This window comes from Corapipo altera, unplaced genomic scaffold, assembly GCF_003945725.1.
Source record: "Corapipo altera isolate COAL_440 unplaced genomic scaffold, ASM394572v1 2b, whole genome shotgun sequence".
Classification (NCBI taxonomy): Eukaryota; Metazoa; Chordata; class Aves; order Passeriformes; family Pipridae; genus Corapipo; species Corapipo altera.
This window is the reverse complement of record NW_020884874.1, coordinates 4,741,772-4,764,476: the sequence shown is the minus strand read 5'-3', so window position 1 is coordinate 4,764,476 and position 22,705 is coordinate 4,741,772. Positions and strand designations below refer to the sequence as shown.

At 34.0% G+C, this 22,705-nt stretch overlaps 1 protein-coding gene across 2 annotated transcripts in view; it reads left to right on the top strand.

Moving 5' to 3' along the window:
• Positions 1-22,705, top strand: part of ASCC3 (activating signal cointegrator 1 complex subunit 3) — a 266,716-nt gene that overhangs the window by 103,728 nt on the left and 140,283 nt on the right. For both annotated transcript variants that reach the window (XM_027632616.1, XM_027632609.1), the window contains exons 11-13: positions 1,329-1,493; positions 11,874-12,050; positions 15,126-15,197. In XM_027632616.1, the coding sequence (XP_027488417.1) occupies positions 1,329-1,493; positions 11,874-12,050; positions 15,126-15,197 (414 nt within the window). The remainder of the gene's footprint in view (positions 1-1,328; positions 1,494-11,873; positions 12,051-15,125; positions 15,198-22,705) is intronic.

Sequence of the window (22,705 nt, the reverse complement as noted above, 5' to 3'; positions counted from 1 at the left end):
TGTCTTTTACTCATTAAAGCACTCATTTCACTCTAGATGTCACCTGATCAAGATTTGCCCAATTTGTAAAGCTTTTTATTCATGCCTATGAAACAGCAGAATCAGAATTTTCCTCTTTATTTTCTAAGGGATTTTGCATTGCAAAGTTACAGAGTAACCTTTATTTTAATAGTTCTAAGTTGTTTGTTTGTTTGTTTGATTTTGTGAAAGTGAGACTATATGGTAAGCTTTTTGCCTGTGCCAAAACCCTTAAGATTTGATAGATTTGTTATGAATAGGCAATAAATAATTGCCCTTAAATCATAGTCATAACTTCCACACAAGTTACTACTGAATTTGAGTGAATAAGATTCGGTTCTATGGGTGTTATTATACATAGCAACTGGCTTTTAAATAGGAAATTACTTTTGTTGACTAGTAGGTGAAAAATCTGCATTTTTATTTGAAACAGTTGCTGAGAATTTTTTGGGTGGAGGAGTGAGATGTTTTCCTTAGAGTGACCACTTTGTCTGATTTTACATTTTAAAATTGTGCTTTCTTGAATTCTTTTGTTAAGGTCACATGAAGTGAGAGCTAAGTCTGTTATCATTGTGGGAATGACGGCTGCTACAGCTTTTTGGCAACTGGAGATTGAATGTGCCTCAATTTTATCTGTTTGAGGGTCTGTTTTATGCAAAAAGAGAAGCTGTTGCAACAGCTTGCAAAAAATGGCACCATAATAATAGACTTACCATGGACATATCGACTGAAACAATGAAGTTTGGAAGTTACCTTACCCAGGACTGGTGCAAGTTATTTGGTCTGTTTTGCCAGTGCAAGGATCGAGATATCTAAATGTTCAACTTGAAAGTATTCCTTAGGGAGAAAGCATTTCACAGAAAACAGGGAACTATCAGATCAAGCTTAGGCATGAGGGGAGGATCTTGGTTGTTTACTGTGCTGTGGTGAAGGTTACAAATACTTTGTCACAGACCATTTTAGTGGGGCACAAACATTAAATGATTATATAAGTAGTTGATTCTGGATAGCTGCTTAAAGGTTTTCTTGTGGAAAATGTATACAAAGGATGCAAGGTGGTTTGAAGGTATTAGTTGATATTTCCATATGGTTTTCTGTACTAAATCCTACTAGTGGCCATCCAACACATGTAGGTACACCAAAATGTGTCTGCCTCATATTTAAAGTAGGCAAAACTTAAGATAACTTTGTTAAGTTCTACATTGCATTTACTCTGCTCTGTGTAAAATTACTGCGTTTCTGTGAATTTGTATCTGCATTTTAATTTCTAAATGCTTAATATTTCTTTTCTGATTTTTCTGCTCTACTAGATGCTTGTGACTACTCCAGAGAAATGGGATGTCGTGACAAGAAAAAGTGTTGGTGATGTAGCCCTCTCTCAGCTGGTAAAACTCTTGATTCTTGATGAAGTTCATCTGCTGCATGAAGACAGGGGACCAGTGCTTGAAAGTATAGTAGCACGTACTTTACGACAGGTAAGAGGGATATTGTTTTATTTTGGTCAAGGTAGATAAATATCACTGTAAAGGGTAAAATGCTTAGACAAACAAACTAACGTGCTTAGGCAGTTTACAGTTTATTTCACAGCTATTCTTTTTTACAGCTATTTACCAAAAGTGAAGAAAAATTTTTTTCTGCCTTCCCTTCTGTATTATACTAACTATCAGATTCCTAAGATGCATAATTTATTACAGAGCTATTTCTTTACTTATTATTTATTTGTTTAATTTACTTACTGTACAAGTAACAGCAAAATTAAACATTTTTAAGCAAATAATAATCAGGATGTTTTCTTACCAGCAATGCTCATTTTCAATTAACAGTTTTCCTAGGAGAGTTTCTTTTTTGTTTTAATTAAGAGTAGTGTCTTAAATCTAAAACTTTCATCAATGCTAATAAAATACTACATAATTTTTACTTCAGCATAATTGGTCCTTTTTTTTTCCCCCCATGATTTAGTGGTACTTTCTAAATACCAAGATTTGAAATGGCAAAAGGAGAAAAGGGATTTTTTTTCTTTCAGTCTTGTACAAAAGAAGGATTCAGAGCTAGACAATTAATGAGATTGGTCTCAATGGTTAGATGTGCATTTACAAGTAAAATAAAACATGGAATTTCGGGATGAATAGAAAGGAAGGAATTAGGATAAATAAATAATAGTAAGGGGGAGGATGGAGCGCAATTATTCTTTTTTCGTCATGCAGAGCAAATGTCAGTACAAGTAACCTGTAACAAATTAAAAATAAACAGTTATTATTGTTTTGTCTCTATTTGTGGTATGTTTTAAAGCATTTTAGCTTTCAAGATACTTTTTTTCTTGGTGAGGCCACACTAACCTTGTTAAGGCTTTTTGAATCGTCTGATTCCAACTCTGCTAAGAACAAAATAAAATGGATGTGTGCTGTAATCCAGTACAGAAAGGGTAAAGTTCCTTTATGAAGAACAATAGAAGTAATAATTCTTTAGAAGAAGCTAAACTTGGAGAGATTATTTTTTTTATGGAGAGTAGAGCTTTGTGAAGTTTAGGCTACCTCAAAGGCACTAAAGCTTAACCAGTTTGGTATTGTATTTTCTTTCTCAAATGGTTTTGATAACTTTGTCTTCATTAGGTATCTTTAAAGTAAAACATCTCAGCTTTTAGCAGTGACCATGATGGTCATTTTCTTCATGTAAAATTGCAAGGCTTATTCATTATCTACTGCAAAGTTTTGTGAGACTTGTAAGATAGGCTTCAGCTGTACAAAATAGATGTTTAGAGCCATTTTATCTACCCTACATTATTCAGCTTGGCATTGTTTCTGCTTCATTTGGACACAAATCTCCTCTAGATCCTTCCCTTTTGTGTGTGTCAAGCCTGTGCAGGTCACTTAAGGAATGTAAAATCTAAGGCAATTATATCGTGGGTATTGAATCCTACCCTTAGTGCATTTATTGCAATATAGTATTTTACTTCAGCACTCATTTGAAAAATAGCTCTCAAGGGTGTTTTAATCTTCTAGGATTTCAAGGCTTGTTTTACCTATCGAGTTGGAATTTAATTCATCTGGAATTGAACCTACTCAGTTGTAACTGTTCCTTAAGTAAAAAAGTTGGGAAGTAAAACAATACACAAACCTTGAAAACTACCATCTTGCCACCTTTCTGAAGACCTTCCTTATACTGATTTAATAAGAAAGACAGTAATGGAGACCCCTATGAATCTTCACAAGAAGGTAGTTGAAGAGAGGGAAAACTTACAATATAAAACACTAAAAAACCTCCACACATTTAAACAAAACAGAACTGCTTGAAGAGTTTTTTAGAGTTCTGCTGTAGCAAACAACTGACAAAAATATTTTGAATTGCAAGTCTCTCAGTGAGCCTGGGGACAATTATTTTACTTTTTAATATGAAAACAAATAATAAGAGGATTAGTGTTTAAAATTACACTGAAATGTTATAGTTCAGCATCTGAGTGAGCCTGCAAGCATGGTTCTAGGAAGTTTTCAGTATACATCCATAATTAATTATGAAATTACTGGAACTTTTACTCAGTCAATAAAAAAGATAATGTAATGTTTCTGATTGCAGAAGAATTTCACTGGAGTTTAGTGAAAATACTATTACAGGTGTTCTAAGTGTAAAAATATCATATCTAATGTTTTAATGATAGTTTGTGAAGAAAAAATATTTTGTTGTATTTCTTTGGTCTGTTTTTTACATTTTGATACAAATTCATAAATGTTCCAGGAGCAGTAAGTAAATCTAAGATGTTCAGCCCATGCCTTCTTTCTATGAGAATTTGAAGCTCCTTTCCAGCCTTCTGAAAGTAGTTCTAGAACTTATTTTTCATTGATATCTATATAAATATCATATTCATTCAATATCCATGCATACAGGAGGTACGAATAATTGTTCAGTTCTTGAAAAACCCTAAAAAAACAGTGACAATATTAATCTGAAGTATCCTTATGTCAATTGCACCGTGCAATAATTGCTGAAATCAATTTTCTGATTTGTATACGGGTTTAAGACACCTGAAGTATTGACTGTTTTTTCCTAATTTGTAGTGAAGGGACTCAGAAAGTGTTTAGACAAGTAATTCAGAGAAAAATCCATTGCAGAGAAATAGTCACTAGATCAAATTGGGGGCTGTAGTAACTGGGAGCTATTCTGGTAAATATCATTGACATTTTCCCGTTTTCTCTACTGTCCCTTTTGGCCCCTGTGGGAGACAGTGTGTTGAAGGAGTGTAATTTCTGATCTGACCTGGAATAGTCATTTCTTGTATCACTTCTGTAACAGAACAGTGATGAATTCCTTTGAATACTACTTCAACCTTTTCAATAAATCACTAGTAGCGACTCATAATGTCATGTACCTCTAGTTTCATCTGGATCATACTTTCATAGCTTGTATACGAGACAATGTCATGACTCCTGTGCAGGTCAGGATGTATAATGTAGTGCCTTTTACACTTTGCAGGGTTTGTTATCCTGTCTTGGAGCAAAAGCATAACTCTTGATCTCTTGTTTTGTTGGAGGTATGAGGGTTGTTTTGTTTAGATGGTGGATAATAGTAAAAAAAACACAATGGATTTTTTTTTTTTGTCTTTTTAAGAATTAGTGTTCAGCTAGCTACTTGGGCCTATAACTGTGCCAGAAAAGAGTGTTTTGAGATCTGTATTCATGCGAGGTACAAATACAGCTATCCAAATATATGCTTAAAAGAGGAATATCCTGTTGCATTAGCAGGTCTGTCCTAATTTGTACCTCAAAATACTTGAATGATTGATGTACTTTCCCTCAGATGAACACTGAGTCACACCACTTACTGTAAGACTTTAACATGCTCATTTTTACTTATGGCATTTTTTAGAATTAGGTTTTATTTAAACCTGGAAGGAGCATATATATTGGAATTACTGAGTTTTACTCGTAGTGGAATGAAGAGTATATTTGTGCACGTTTGCACTTTTCAAATTTTAGAGAATGTTTTTGCAAGTGATTTAAATTGACTTTGCTAAACATTTTGGTGGGAAAATTGCTTTGAGCTCTGTTATATACTGTAGGTATAACATCAAACAACTTCTTTGAATCCAATTTATAGCTTTGATGTTTAAAGTTTTAGTCCAGAGCATAATGCAGATGTAAAACTGAAATGCTTAAACTTTTTAATCAAACTTTCCACACTACAGTAATGTACTAAGCTTATTATCTTGAAAGAAAAAAACTGTCTGCTTTTAAAGGCCACTGGATTATTTTATCATAATTATTCAGAGATTTTGATGACTGCTGCTTATGTATATTTTTTCACAAAAAGCATACTGAATACTACACTTGAGTGATTATGTGAATTTTGACACCTTCTCTCAAGTATATGAATGATAAATTAAATAAAAGAAAATACATAGTAAAAGCATTCTCAGAGTTTGGGATACCGAAGCTCCCACTTAGACACGTAAGTATTGTTGCCATCATTGTCTCATTCTTCAAGTTTAAGTTTCAATTGCTTTATGTTTTTGTATTAGATCAATAAAGTTGCTCAATAAGTAATAGGTGGGATAATACAGCAGTACAAGCAATCCAGGGGACCCCTGGTGGTCTAGTGGTTAGGATGCAGCACTCTCACCGCTGCGGCCCGGGTTCAATTCCCTGTCAGGGAACTCCTCCACACAGATGGAGCTCGTCAGCCCTGTAAGGCCATCCATCTAAGAGAAGGTCACTCTAAACAAACCTACGTCCTGAGGACCTCACTGCCACTGTCCAAGCTCGCTCGGCCCCGGCAGATGAACCTTAGGATTAAAGGGTGGGCTCAGCTCAGCACACACTGTGTCTCACCTAAAAAATCCACTGCGCAGGCTCGAAGGGTAAAGACCTTTCCCAAATCTCCGTTCGCGAAGACTGGCCATACATACAAGTAATCCAGGAGATTTCTGGAATACGTTGATGAGAGCTACCTCCTTCAGGCAATAGAAGAACCAACAGGAAGTGGTACTGTGCTATACCTTGTATTCATCAGGAAAGGAGGGCCTCGTTGGGGAAGTGAAGATCAAAGGCAGCCCTGGCTGCACTGACCATGAGATGTTGAAGTTCTCCTTCCCCTGGAAATTCTCATGTTTCCTTTCTGAGCTTTCTTTCCTCATGACACCTTATTTAGGAAACTTTCCATCTCAACCGTAGTTTTCTTATCTCTGGATGCATTTTCAATATCTCTCGTGCCTTATTAACTCCTCTACCTCTTTTTTTTTTTTTTTTTTCTGTCCCTTTGGTTCCCTCTTTTACCTCTAACTGTATATCACAAGCAAACAGGTTCAGATGTTTCTCACCCAAACCCAATGTCTAATTGTTATCAAATTAGAAATTTCTGTGTGCTTGGAATCCCATTCTTGATGATGAAAATTTGATCACTTTAAAAAAAAACAGTCAAGTCTGATAGCTAATGAACTAAAACCAGCTGCTTAGCTCTGTATATCTTGTGTCTAATGGTAACGCACTGTAGTGCCTATATATGTCTTTTGGATCTAGAATGGCATTGGCATTTCATTTGGTTCTTCATTTCTCAGCTTGAGTGAGTGCTGTTAGTTTTTTGTCTCCTTGATATTCCCTGCATAGATTAATCAAGTTTCTCAGCATCTTTTGTTAAAGGGTAGATGAAACAAGGTTACTGCAACCTTCTGCAATAATTTTTCAAACAATAGTGTTGTGGGTCTTTTTTTTCACTGGACTTTCTTATATTCGCAATTGTATTTTAAAACCTGTCAACAAAAGTGTGTTTTGTTGCATTTTCCTTCTATTGTTGCGTTTTCCTTCTATACTCAGTTCTATCCCTTTTATACCTTTAAGAATTACATGTACTTAATTTGCTAACACATCATCTTTTGAGCTTGCATTCAGATACCTGTTTGTTAAGTCCTCAAACAAACCCTTTTTGTAGTTGCTGCAGTATTCACTCATTGCTATAAGAATGTTTCCTGAGAATAGTGTCTTATGAGGTAAATGAAAAGAAATTTAATTTGAATGGGACTATCAACATAGATTTAACTGTATGCCTGACACACACATCAGTTATATTAATTCTGCCAATCCCCTGCTCTTCTTGTCACCAGTTATTTTTTGACTGCATATCATAGGTAAAATTATTGATTAGCATTGGGCTTAGAAAGCAATTAGAGGAATCCCTTTTTAATTGCTGTTTTTCAGTTATACATTCCTTTAAAATCTGTCAGTTCATCAGCTTGTGACACATTTAATATAGGTTTTCTTGCTATTCTGTGATGTTATTTTTAAAAAGTATGTTGTGCAGCCATGTCTAATGAGTCTTACATGAATCTGGATCTATCCTGCTATCTTTTACACAGCCTTGTAGTTGTGTAAAAATTACTTTTAAAAAACAAACTACTTTTTTAAAACAAAACCTAATCTTCATTTGTTTGGAAAATGTTAAGTATCAGATATTTTGCATGGCAGTGATGTCAGGAAGTCATTCTGCATGTCATTTTTTAATATTGATATGTGGCTGGTTTTCCATTTTTGTGATATATCCATGGAGTTTAAAAGGTAATAGTGATTGTCATATGTTTGTGTTCTTTCATATTATGGTAAAGCAGTAAAACTAATTTGGAGAAGGCTTCATAGGCATTTTTGTTTCCTAGTTTGGGAACAAAACAGTAAGGGTAACATGAAAAGGTATTTTATCAGTCAGGAAAAACTGACGTGGCACTGTACCCAGCCTAGAAGTCTCTTAATAGATATATGAAAAATGTCATTTCTTAAGACAAAGTAATGCATAGTTAATATTTAGCTGAGGGAAAATAATATGGCTTCTGATAGTGCTTTCTGCATCGTTACATTTTTTTCAGTACCTCTAGATTTTTAAATATATTCTAAATGGACGACTGAGATCAGAGTATCTTCAGGGTTCATTGGAAGCAGAGTAAAACTAATAAAATTACTTAACTAGATGGTTGCCTAGTAACAAATGCATTCTGTGCAGAGTGAGGTGCAGATAACATCCTATACAGAATCTTCAAAATAGTATTAGTAATTGCATTTTTACTATGTACTTTTGGTTTTGCAATTTTACTGGTTTTTTCTATTTTTCTTCCTGAAACTATGAAACTGCCACCTATGTGGACTGATTGACAACTTCTAAACTCGTTCATTAATAGTAACCAGTATAGCAATAAACAAGGAAACATTGATGAAACATTCTAACAACTGATTAGTAATTTTGAAACACCTTTAATTCTTTTTTAATGTTCTAAGGATTTCTTGGTTCTTTTTCTATTTCTCTTTGTCCTTTGTTTTGAATAATGTAAATAACATAGGTCCTGTGAGAGAATGAGACATAGAGCCATTCTGTGGGTAGGATAGTATCCAACTGGTAACTAGTATGAATCCCCATATGTAGTACTTCATTCTTACTACTGTTGAATAGGGGACTCAGGAACCCATGTAAAGAATTCATCTTCTTTAGTTATCTGGACTGATAACTAAATGCTTGTGTCTAATTTTCTGAGTAGCTTTAGTGTACATCTGAAGGGCATTCAGACTAACTGTAGCGAGTGTGTTGAAGTGATCCTGGGTCTTCTGAATATCAGATTAATTTCTAACCAGCAGACAATTCTTCAAAGATTAAAATGTGTAAACTTGTGTGCTTCGCTTAATTCTGTGCTCAAGTTGAACAATCAGGGATATGCTTTCCAGCTTGATTGTAATTCATTCTGTGAATGTGATATTTTAATACATGGAAATGGGAAGGCTGCCAAGATCACAAAGTTCAGGGAGAACTTTAGAAGTCAGATAAAAGAGTATCTCTGTGCACACTCCATATGCTCTCAAGTGGCGGCTGTAATGTAATGAGATGATATGCAAATCATAAAACTTATTAGGAAGAAAATGATCCTGATGTGATCAATTTACAATCCAGAGAGGCACTTCCCATACCTGATCCCTTATCATTTATACTGTAAACACAGCTGATGCTTGAGTGTGGAAATCGGTACCGGAGAGCTCTCTTCCATTTATTTTTTCTGTATACGTGGAATTTCATGGTGTGGTAATCGTGTTCTGTGAACGTGTCTGGTGAACATGCTGTCAATTCTCTGCGTGCCATCATGAATGCTTCTGAATTAGATATACTAATTAGATATGTCAAGTAAATAAAGTTATGGCAATTTTATTTCTTACTTCCAGTGTAACATCAAATCAATAAAACATAATAAGGCTTTTAAAGAACATGATGTGCAGACACTGCGTCAGTTCAGTTCTTCAAAGAAAGCCTAATTTCAAATGGTGCTTATATTTTTTACTGGGATAATTCAATACATATGAAGAATAAAACATTAGAGATTGTGTTCCAGTAGTGAAGAAAATGCACTTAGCTACATACCACCAGCCAGTGATAGGGAACATAAAAAGAAAGCTTTGTCATCCGAAGATGTCTTCTCAGTAATTTTTACTTCAGTTTCAGGAAAACACTATCTGTTCATGGTGTCTTGTATATGAAGTCATAATCTCTAATTGGTACTTTTAGGACCAAATAATAAGTTATCCAGTACTTGAAAAATATTAATTTTTGAATGGACCATATTTACAAAAGGCATCTGTGCACTTTCAGTGCTTACTGTTCTTTAGAAGCATCTGAGAGCAAAACACATTAATGCTTACTCTTCAAGGGAAAGTCAGAAAAGTAGTTGAAAAATGTATGCAGAGAACTCTGTTATAAAAATGTGTTAGAATTCTAAATACCATTATGAAAAATAAAGTTTCTGTAGTGCTTGGACAGATGAATAATAGATGAATAGTTGAAACTGAATTATAATCACAGAGAAAATGCAAAAATAATTCATATGGTATGGTTGCATCTTCAGGTAGTTTTGTTTTTTTTAATTTTTAAGTTTAGCACAGTTTTAGTCACTGCTGTTTGTATATTGCCATGTATAATTAAAAAAATAAAAGCACCTCACTCTGTATATGCATGTGATGATGTGCAGACACATAGGCATTTAGTTTACAGTTTTAATTCAATCTGAGCATAAAATAATTGGAACGATTCTTATTTTGCCTTTTAGGTCAAATATACCTCTTCTTGCTTTTTGATTATATTATATATATATATATGTAAATTATTTATATTTTTGTTGCTAAGCAAATATAAAAGTAGATGGTGAAAAAATATTTTGTTGAAAGAGGTTAGAGAAATTAATGGAAAGATTTAGAGTCATAATAGTTTTTAAGATGATTAGAGGGATATTACCTCAAGTACCTCAAGTCCTGTGTCTGGTTCTGGGCCCCTTAGTTTAGGAAGGACATTGAGGTGCTGGAGCGTGTCCAAAGAAAGGCAGCAAGGCCGGTGAAGGAACTGGAGCACAAGTCCTATAAGAAGCAGCTGAGGAAGCTGGGGTAGTTCAACCTGGAGAAGAGGTGGCTCAGGAGAGACCTTATCACTCTCTACAACTACCTGAAAGGGGTCGGTCTCTTCTCCCAGGCAACAAGCAATAGTACAAGAGGGCACAGTCTTAAGCTGTGCCAGGGAGGTTTAGGTTGGACATGAGGAAGAAGTTCTACACAGAAAGTGATTGGGCATTGGAATGGGCTGCCAGGGAGGTGGTGGAGTCAACATCCCTTGGAGGTGTTTAAGAAAAGACTGAATGTGGCTCTTAGATGGTCTAGTTGACCAGGGTGGTGTTGAGTCATAGGCTGGACTCTGTGATCTCAGAGGTCTTTTCCAGCCTAGTTGATTCTGTGATTCTGAGTTTGGGGAATGGTTTACTTGGGGATTTAGTTTATTATTTTGGTGTGCTTGTTATTCTTCAGGTCTGTTTTATAGTATGGTGTATTTTATCTTCCTTGAGAATGCTCTTCATTTACTTTTTAGTTGCCTTTTTGGAAAACTTTTAATTTGTCTGTTTTAATTACATTTCTTTCACTTTAACTCGAAACATCTGAGTGATTCAAAAATCTCTATTCTAAGTAAAACCTCATATTGTTTTGAATAGGACTTAGCCAGGTAGAATTTACCCGCCCTACTCATCTTGAAACATTCACACATTTGAGATAAGTTGAGAACCTCATATATGGCTTCAGTTACAGTGTCTAAAAAGCCTTCAGAAGAAAATTACTATGAACTTTGGTTCTAAATAATTATGCTAGTAAGAAAGTTGTGAGCCAGCCTACACAACTTTTAATATTGCAGAAGGAAATGGGAAAATTCTTGCATACTTTCCTCATTCAGGTCTTTTGTCTGCTTTCATTCTTTTTGAAAATTACCTGGAAATACATATAATATGCAGGCTTTTATATGGAACAGAGGGTTTAGTTGTAAAGCACCATTTCTATCCCTTGTCAAATGGGAAGGCATGTAAACCAAACACTTGAGTAATTTGAAAAAAAAAAAAAGGAAGAAAAAAGGAAGAAACACCTGTTACAGTGAACTGGAATAGATTGTCTAAAAGAGTTGCAGAAGCAAAAATCAAAAAAAAAGAGGAGTGACATGAATAACATTCTTGTTTCTTTTCAGAATTGTGGTGTGATTTGGGCTAAGAAAGAAAAGATACCAAATTATGTGTCCAAGTTTTGCCTGTAAATTAGAATATCCGTTCTTAACAAAGCCAATTTTCTGCTGTTGTTCTTTCATGTCAGTTAATGACTGCCAACCTTTTGGAGGGCAGAAGTACAATAAAATAGTTGAATAAGCAAGATTTGATGGAATTACAGAATGCTCTGGTTTCAGCACAGATAATCACTAACTCACATCTATTGTTCACCTTTTGTAGAAAGTAGTAACTGCTTATTTTATGAGTTTTAAAACTCTACTTGATTGCTTGGTTTACAACATTTGGATAATTTACAGGTTTTTTGGTTTTTTAATAGGTTGAATCTACACAAAGTATGATTAGGATTTTGGGCCTTTCAGCTACATTACCCAATTATCTTGATGTTGCTACATTTCTACACGTCAATCCCTGTATTGGACTGTTCTACTTTGATGGCCGTTTCCGACCTGTACCTCTGGGGCAAACCTTTATAGGAATTAAGACAACCAATAAGGTAAAGCATCGTGAATGCCAAAGAAAGGGTCGCTGTTTGTTTTGATCGTGTTTTATATATGTATGTGTAGGAGGTGCTGGTTTATTATGCTGCGGGTGTTTCATGAAGCATATTTTCTTTTGTATAAAGATACACATAATTGAAAGTTGCTCTAAGAATCTTATTAGCTCTGTTTACCATACTTGTAAGTAGGCCTTGTTGCAGTTGAATACAGTGGTATCTAGCTTTGCATTACCTCTTCTTCACTACCAAATTTTGCTTGTTGAAGCATCTTCGACTGCGAAGTTGCTGTAGCAGCTGCCTCTCTCATTTCAGTTTTCCATTTCACTAGAAACAGGGGCACTTCCTGTTTGGCTGTAAGGATGCATGAGGAACGTTATAAGAAAAATACTATTCTTTTAAATCTGTATATATATAATAACATGACATGGGTTAATACTAGTTGGATATAAGTTACTGATGAAAACCTTAGCATGCTAAGCCATTAATTATTGTATGTACATATTTGATAGAAACCATATTTAAAGTAATCTCTAAATAGGCTTCTTTACTCTTTGTGCTCTTGCTCATTTTGGGAAACATTAATAAATTTGGTCAGGTATAATATTCCTATTAGAAATCATAAGTGCAGTACCACTTGACATGTAATTTGTAGTTCTTTAAACACAGGAATTTATACAAACTAGCTGATAATTAAAGCTTATATAGCTTAACTTTTAGAAAACTTGTTCACCTATGATTTAAATTAATAGAAATCAAAATATTTTCATTTAAATGTTAATTTCATAGCTTAATCAATCATAGCATATTTTTTATTTTTTGTAAAAATGGCCATTGCTTTTCTTACTAGATTATTTAAGTAGTCATTCCATCTGCAGTGCAGGAAAGGAACTTATTTTACAACTGTAGGGAGATGTTTTAAATCTATACACAAAAGAATAGTTTACCATATGGTGCTTACCATGATTTGCATATTTTAACCTTCATTAATTGTTTTAAGTACCTTCACTGTTATTTGCTGTTGCTTTTCATTGATCTTTCACTGCTATTTGATTTTAATATTTAGTTTAATTCCACTGTATAGTAAGAAAAAAGAAGATAGCCTATTTTTTCATACTCCCTTTAGAGTGCATTTGTTATTTAAAAATCAAAGAAATATGTAAATAATCCCGGAAAATTTGAAATTATTAAAAAAAAAGTAGTTTTCTAAAGAAGCATAAGGTGATGAGAAAATATTAGAGGATAGTAGTTATTCTGAAATGTGAATACCTGGCAGACTGTCTTGGTAACAGCCAGGAGTTTTTTTGCTTTTCAGAAGATTGTCATAACAAATTTCATAGAGCATAATATATTTTGCAATCAAAATAATACACTTTATAGCCAGCAAAAAGTAAAAGTATTAAACCTCTTTGAAAACGAATTCTATTCAAGATAACACCTAATACTAAAGTTGCCAAATTGTTGCCAATATCAACATGCTTCTGGTCTATATGAGAGGAGGAAGGCGATGTAAGAAACCACAGGATCAAGAGAAGTTATTGTAGGACATCAGCAAGTGCAGTCAGTGCTATGTCTATATCCATACTAATGAGTTGCAAGGAGATGGAAGGTTGTTAGTTACTTTATGGAGATGCTTTGCCACAGTTTTCTGATATCCTGTACCAAAAAAACTCCCCCAAAATTTGAAGCTGATTAACTATTTACAGAATCACGTGCAAACTCTAGGAAAGCTTTCAAAGGCAAGGACAATCTGGTGTATTCATTATGCATAGAAGTTAGCTGGGAAAGCTCTTGAAACTCTGTATGTTGAAATTCTTAGACCATATGGGACCAAGACTAAAGTTTGGCTTCTTCAGCTGAGGTCTGGTAATGTCAGATATTTTTTCTTTAATGTCAGTTCTTTTTCTTTATGCATTTTTATTTTTTTCTCTTTAGGTATAAATGCAAAGAAAATATAAAGTTTTGTTTGTATGTATGTGTTTGTGTGTATATATGTCCATGTGTATTTATACACTGCTTATATATGTTTCTCCTTAATGATTTTCATTTCCTACTATTTGAAAAAAAAATAGCTAACCTCTCATTTTCAGAATAATTAGACTGGCTGCTTGTCCCTTGCACACATCTGTATTTTTTCATCTATTTGCTACTAGTACAATTTCAAATAGGAACATTCTCTCCTTTCCTCTAAAGCTCTTTTAAAGCTGTGATTTTCAACTTTCAGCTAGTCTACATAACTCCAAGTACTAAATTTCCTTTTTCAAATTTTTGCATGCTTTGTTCTTGTAAAACATTTCTTTGTGCCAAAACAATTTGGTTATAAGACACAAGTGCACAAATAAAGAATGAAGTGATTGCTCTAATTTTGGACTTATTTATTTTGATTTGCCACAACCTTGATATTGAGGTGCTTTCCAGTAGATACATGCTGTTTATATTGTAATGCATTAAAGAAATACAAAAGAAAAAATCTTTAGAGTAGGTTGAAGAATACTTTTTATTTCAGCCAGAATATTCCTTAAACATTTTATTTATCCTTAACTGTAAATTCTCTACATGGCACTCTCACTGTTCTCTGTGCATGACCCAGCTATGAAGAAATTTCTGTTCTCTATGGCAAAAAAACTGAACTACCAGTAATTTCCTGACGATAAATATATACATATGCAATGTAGAAACTATTTTTATGTACCAAATAGAAGACCTTAATACTAGATAAGATATATTAAATTGATATTTCCTCGATATCCTGTAGAAGTAAGATTTCTTAATACAAAACAGATAAATTAAGGAACGGGGTTACCTCTCTTTGGTCATTAAAAAATACCAGTAAAGTGACATAATAAATTTTCTATTAGCTGCCCTTACTCATATTTTATCTACTTATTTTCATATTCTGTTTCTGAATTTAAAAATAACAAAATGCTATAGTTAGGAATGGGAATCTATATATTTTATATTTAATTGCATAATCAAATTTATCTTTTATGGATCACTGTAAATTGCTTGATATGTTGTAGAAAATACATAAAGATAGAAATTATTTTAATATGGACTATGATGTTTGTTTTTCAGGTGCAGCAGCTGAATCATATGGATGAAGTGTGTTATGAAAATGTGCTGAAACAAATAATGGCTGGACACCAGGTATTTATTTTTTGTTTTGGTTTCCATTCAGAACATATATAAAGAAGTTAGTTTTGATGATCATAGTGATGCATTAAGAATTTTTTTTTGAAGATTTGTTACTTCAGAGATAATCTCTAACCTTGAGAACACTTTATAGAAATAGCATACAAGAAAATCTAAACTGACTAAATAGTGTTAGTTTCTAACAGAGGTCAAAATTCCTGGTACTTTACATATCCTCAAAGTAATTAATGTATATTTATGTCACTTTTTTTAAAATTACAAGACTTTACACTGAGATACATTTAAAGATTAAAAAAATTAAAAATACATAATTATTATTCTTAGCCTTTCACATATCTTTCAAATCTCAATCTCTCCTGTTAGAGATGAGGGATGAGAAGTACACAATGTTCAAGTCATAGTGCATAAGGGCTCAGCATCCATCATTTGATATGTCCTGGGGTTTGTGGTTTGTTTTCTATTTAAGGGAAGTCATCCTTCATTTTGCTTTACAATAGAGATTTCTGCAGTGAATTTTCACGTCTGATGTTCCACTCTGCTAAGATTGTGGGCCTAACTATTTGCCTGAATAGTTTATCATTCTGTTATTGTGCTCCTGAATCGCTCCCACATAATGTCTTGTTTTTGTTAGAACTTTGCACATAAAGCAGATATGGCACCTGTTCAGAGCAATATAAAATGCTAGTGCACCGTGATGCTTGAAGAGGCTTTTCACTACTCTGTCCCCTATAGTCACACTAAGAATTGCACGTTTTACTCTTTTCACAAAAAATTCATTGTGTTTTTTGAAAGATGAACAGTTAGTTTATGACCTGGGGGGGAAGGGGAAATACTTCAACCAGCTTCCTAGTCCTTCTGCCCCCCCCTTCCCACCCTACTTTACACCATTCTTCCACTTCTCTTGTTGTTGTCAAGTTATTGTTGTTACTTTCAGAAAACTTGCATGAAGATGACATATGGAAATGCTGTTATTTTCCTGTTATTGAAATTTGTTAGCAGTATCAAGGGAACTGCTTTCTCCTCATTGTCAGTTATACCCGCGCGTTACCAAATTCCTAACACTGAAGTACATTTAGTTTCTTACCTTTCATTTCTTGTTATTATTTCGTGTATTTTCACTTGCTGTAGTGCAGGTAGCAGATTGTTTACATCAGTAGTGTCTAAGTAATTTATCTTGGATTCCCAGCAGGAAGTCAGTCATATGCTGTTCCAGCATGTTTATTGCACCTTGCTTCCCTTCTCTTTTCTTCACACTGAGAAAAAAAATGGACTGCAAACATATATAATATTACATAATAAGTACAATTAGTTGTTTAATCCTAGTTTTATTTCTGGTACTGGCAGATGAACGCATTAGTGTTTTGTTTTAAGGCATGAGCTACAGCTGTAAGAGGTCAAGTGAAGAATGGTAGTCTACTAAATGTTACAGTTTCAGCAGCAGATGTTGCTGATTTCAGTTTCTGAAAATTGTATGGACAAAGCAGAAGTATGGATTCCCTTGCTATATAAATGTTGATTTCAGAACACTTAGATTAATTTGATTCAAATGATTGTAAATTCTTTTTGGTTGAAAAGGTTCATTCTGCTGTGTTGCACATACTCTCTAAAGTGCACATCTAAATAGCAACCAGTCACACTGGGCTTTTTTATTGGTCTTGACATTTATGAAAAAAAAATTCATAACCTCAAACGAATGATATACAAATACTGGTATACAGGCTTTGACAATGCAGAATCAAGTATATCAACTAGTTATCCTAATACAGTTAATTATATTATAGTATGTAGTATTGTACCACATTAAAAAATAGAGTTTTCCTTTTAGTGAGTATGCTGTGACAAATCTGTCTAATCATTAAACCAACTGCAGATGTTTAAAAATGTGAGGAAGAAAAAACAGGTAATGTAGATATATCTGCATTGAGGTGCCTATCTCATAGTTTAAAATGAGTATTATGAGTGAATATGATTAATATTACACTAGGAAGGCTTTCTTTTGTGTCTTTTAACAATTTTGATAATGCCCTTTGATCCTCTAAAGTTATTGCACCTTCTTCTGATTTTCTAAGTTTCTAGAAACCTATTACCTTGTGTTCACGTTCACCACAGATTATTGTTATGCTCTGTTGACTCTTTTAGCTTGTGTGATCCATAAAACTTGTGTTTATTCACATTCTATGTGTGCAAAGTTTGTTTTCTTTTTAACAAAGCTGTGGTTTTCCCTAAATATACTTCTTAGAAAGATATATTCATATCTTTTCTCCCTCCCCCCAATATTAAAGAAAAGTTTCCACAGCTGTTGTATGTCTGTATGACATTTAGGAGATGGTTGAGATTTTATATCTATTCAGGCAGTGATATGTGACAGAGAGCCGGAAACCTCTCTGTTCTGTCTTGTACTGAAATGCAAGAAAGAAATACCAGAATCAGTAAAAAAACCTTTTCCCCTTCTAAAGTTGCTTGAATTAAGGTACACCTTTCTGTGGCCATCAAACTTTCACAACATTGTCTCTTTTAAAGATTCTTGACCAGAGTCTTTGGAATGTCTTAATAAATTGAATTCAACATTGTTTGTTTATCTACTGCTCTTTTAACTCATTCTCAAAGAATTCTACCATTCCAGAACCAAATAATTTACTCTTATGGAAGTCATGCTGATGTGTCAGTGTCATATTACGGGTTACAGTGTAAGGCTTGACTGCAGTTATGTGTTCATGTGTTTTTATTAGACGTACATGTGTTTTCATTTTTTAAGACTAAGGTTGGTAGGAGGTAGTTGCATTCTACAGGCATGTGTTTTGACAGATGGAGAGAAGCTTTTTATGTTGATTTTTCAACATTTGTCTTCTGCAGGACTTCAAGTTCTTCATCGCAACTGGGAAATTAAGAGTTGGTGATTCAGTCTTTAATTTAGATCCATCTGCTCAAACTAATGAGATATGTCATTTGTAGGCTTCACTTTGAATTACCAAATGCAACTCAAGCAAAAGCATTTGTCTTATAACACAAATCTCTTGTTTAACTTGAAGAAACTTGATAGATGACTTGCCCTACTGAGTTTTCTAGCATTTTTTTTTCTAGAAACTTCTTATTGTGACTGAAGAACTAAGATCAGAAAATGTCCCAAAGGTCTTCAGGTGTTTTTTAAGTCAGTGTGCTCATTTTGTAGAATTGCTAACGATGTAGAACTCCATTAGAAGGTTTCTCTGGCAGATCCTACCTCTTAAGACTGCTTTCAGTGAGAACCTCTAGTGCTGCTAAGTCTGCTTTCCTGGAACTGTCCTTCCATGCTTGATATTAGCTGGTGAATATTTAGTTTCATACTGTACTTTGAATCTGCTATGTTCTGATATTATCTGAAAAGATACTAGGTCTTCTTGGATTGATTTTTTTGGAGTTTTATTTCTACCTCTATTGAAGATTCTTTTAATGAAGAAAGAAAAAATTGTGCATCATTTGTCAAAGAATGTGGCTCCAGGCTCAGTTGCAGGTAACTTATTTTTACCAGCAGTTCTGTTCCAGGATACTGTTCACTTGAAGGCTAAGTGACTGAAATTATCATTCCCTGTTATTACAGCTGTCTTTTGCCAGACAGTCACTAGTCGTGGGCCACATGCATTAACAGCTCTAATTCAGCTACAGAGCTGAAAAAAACTTCGCGTTTTACAGCCCTGTGAGAAGAACATTTAATGGCAACGAGTTCTGGTTTGCAGGTAGCACCTTTCTGAGACAGTCTGTAGAGAACCTCATAAGAACAGCAAAGACAGTGAACTGTCTGCCGTGACTGAAGACTGCACTTATCAACATCATTTTTAGAATAAATTGAAACATTGCATTATTAACCAGTTTAGGACAATGCATATCATACTGTCTTTAACTTGACAATTTATGAGGGCAAAAACACCTTTGTCACGTTATGATTTGAGAAACAACTGTATATTTAGGAGTTTTGAGAAATAACAGCATTTTTAAGGTTATTCCTCTGAAATATATCGTGTCAACTTTGACTTTATGTTAAATTCCTTCATCTAAAAAATGTGGAGCTGTTGCTCTCTTTGTCAAGGTTCAGTTGCTTAAGGTAGTGTCCTGAGGAGTTAACTCTTTTTTACTCTGACACATAGATTCACTTCCATTATATCTGCTGCTCTTACTGACTTTTGCTGGTTTATCTCTTTAGCTTGGTTACCAGGATGTTCTTATGTTTCTTCTGTTGTCCCCATCACCTCTTAAATACTTCTGCTGTTCTGAGTTTGTCAGAACCATACTGTTTGCTATTCTTTCTTTTTTGCTTATTTTATTTTGTCTGAAGATTCAATCAAAAAAAGTATATTTCTTGTATTATAAATTAGAAAAGTTGTTGCTGAAGTCCTTGGAAGCTTTTGGATGAGGTCCTTCCTCAAACTGCACCCATACAACTATTTTTGGCCACATTCCCCAGACTGCTCACCTCTTTTGGGTTTCTTTACAGCATTTTCTTGTTCTTTTTTTTCTCATAACTGATTCTCTTTGATATCATTTAAGCCTTCAAAAGAATTTGCATTTTTATTTTGCTCGTAGTGTTGTTTCAGCAGGTCTCCTCTATTTGTTGTCTGCACCTTACTTTTCTGTAAGTTTTTTTTTTTCTGACCTTCAGTACTCTGTTACTCATCTTCAGTCACAGATATCTAAGTTTCAGTCCTGATTCCTTACCCAGTGCACTTTGGTCCTTTGCCATTTTGTCTGTTATTACTGTTTTCAACTTGGAGTGCCTTTAGCATTCTCCTGTCTTCTGAAACCTCCTTTTAAGACAATGAATGCCTGCTTTCCCACTGGTTTTGAGAGTTTTCTGTGTAAGTCTGACATGACATTATCTGTTTTAACTTTACTTCTATTAACTCTGGTACTCACTGAAATGCTTACAAGTTCATTTTCTCACTGAGCTTGGTATCTTCAGTTCATAGCAAAAACTGACTGTTCCATGGAAGTTCTGATGTCTTTCTGCGGTTCTCATTGACCTTGCTGTTTGTGCATGCATTAAGACCCAAGGTGTCAGTACATAAATGCATCATGGCTTTACAAGAAGTGGTTTCTTTAGGCAAGGAAGAGTTTTTCAGGTGGCCAAAGATACCAAGTTGTCTATTGCTAAGAACCTGGATTTTTGAAATGCTAAATAGCATTGAAAGCCTCACCACAACATCAAAAAGGGAATGCAGTAATAGTAATCCTACCAAATAAGCAACAACTCCACTTAACTTAAGTGGAGCAGGTTTTAGTAACTGTAAACCAGTGGAGACACAACAACCTTTTTTGAAGGTTGTTGTGCTAGGAATCTCACTGCTGGGACTGAAAATGTAGACAAAAAATACTTAAAACAATGAACAGCCTTATACAAATCATTTGTTCTCATTGATGCACTTTGAGTGGTGATTTCAGACTGCCCATTTTGTGCTTATCTCTGTTCAATTTTCTTAACTTTTGAAGAAGGTGCTATTTCAAGTACCTTAGTTTCTGAGCTTTCACTCTTCTCATTTGAACTAGTTTCTTACGTTTGGCTGGTTTGTTTTCTCTTCTGCTTTTGCTTTTGCAGTGTTGTCTCGATTGCATCTGATATACCTGTGACAAGCTTTACCTTTTATCTTTTTCAGATTACATGAATGTACAGAATACAGCCGTGAATACTGGTTAAATTTTTAATTAGTCTATGCACTGGGTGGTTACTATGCAGTCTTCTGGAGATCAAGATTGCTTTATTAATTAGAATTTATGTTCTTAATTAGAATGTTGTTCTATACCACTGGTCTGCATTTAGTTCACTAGAAATAATATTGAGGTGTGATATATATTTTTTTTTTATTTTGGAATAATTTCTAAGTACCACCTTGAACAGAGTTTTAATACTTTACTGTTTTAAATGAGGATTTTTGATGTCATGGGTCAGAAACAAATTACTCTTGAACTTATACAGTCAGAACTGGTTCTGCAATATATATTACACATAAAACATTCACTTTGTCTGTAATTGTTCTCTACTTGCAATACTTGACTTGAATCTTGCAATACTAAGAAGTGTCATCTTGGTTTTCTCAGACTATCTTTAAAAAAGAAACAGAATAGCTAATTTAAATCTATTATATTAGATTGTCAGAAGTGAATTTGACAGGTATTAATTTCATCTGTAAAAATGATGGATTAAATTTCTTTATTATCAGTTTTCCAGCTGTTATTTGGTTGCAGAAGCTGTGTGAAGATAAAAGTTTAATAAGCTTAGTTACTGGAACTGTTGACAATGCTTTTATAGCCATGTCATGAGATAAGATTTAATAAAACAGTATTTTCTTCAGAGGTCTCTCTGGAACTTAGTACCTTGAGAATTAAACTTGTCCTAGTATTTTTTTCCTGGGTAAAATAGTATTTATAGCATACTTTGGACAAATAGCTCTGACAAGTTAAAGGAATTTGTTAAAATGTATTCTTCATCTAGATGGTTTTTTTTATTGCCAGACATTCATCTTAGAGGTTAAAAAGCTTATTTCAACCTGAGTTTTTGTACCTCTGTATCTGTACAGATTACTTCTCCTTCATCATCTGGTGTGGCTTATTTGCATATATATGTGTATATATTGCTTCTATATTTATATATGCACACATGTATGAATAAAAATATGCAAATACAGAAGGTAAAGTGGTCCGGCAGGATAGCTGAATTATGACTGATGATTTTAAATGTTATTTCTCTGTCAACTGATTAAGTGAAGAATTGAGTTTTAGGATAGTTTTCTTTTGCAGTTTTTGCACAATTATGGCCATTTGTATGTATGCTTTCTTTAACAAAATCACAAACTAATTCAGTGATGGTGCATTACTTTTATGTTCTGCATCTTCATCATTTATTTATGCATTTCATTTCCACAATAACTGCCTTTTGCAATTTTAGGAATATAACAGTTAATATAATCTTATGCCTGTATAAATGAAATTTTGTATCTTACTTTAATTAAAAATCCTATTTTGATGGGTTATGTAGAAGATACACTTCAAAAGGTGTTTTATAGCAGATGTTTCATATTATTGTCAAATGATATGTACGTACTATTTTTGTCTGTATTTTCTAGTCGAATCTATTTGGCTTTAAACATTTACCTTGTCAACTGCCTTTATGAACAGCTGAGGAAATTACTGGAAATGGATGCCGTAACAAGTTATGTATATGAAAAACCATAAGTCTTCAATTAAGTTGCTTTCTAAATGAGTGCAATGTTTCTATGCCTTATGCTAATTTTTGCATATATACTTGCATTTATATAGTAGTTTGTCTGCATGTGTGTGCTCAGGTGTTCACAATGAATTTGTGTAGACCAGAAGCACCAATTTAATATCTTGCCATTAATTATGAGTGTATGAGGTGTTCATTTTATGTCTGTAGTCTTGCACAGCTTCACAGTGTTGTCAGTATTGGTAATACAAATGTTTTAGGTAGCAGGTGCTACTATATTTTAAGAATAATTCTATTATTATTCTTCTGA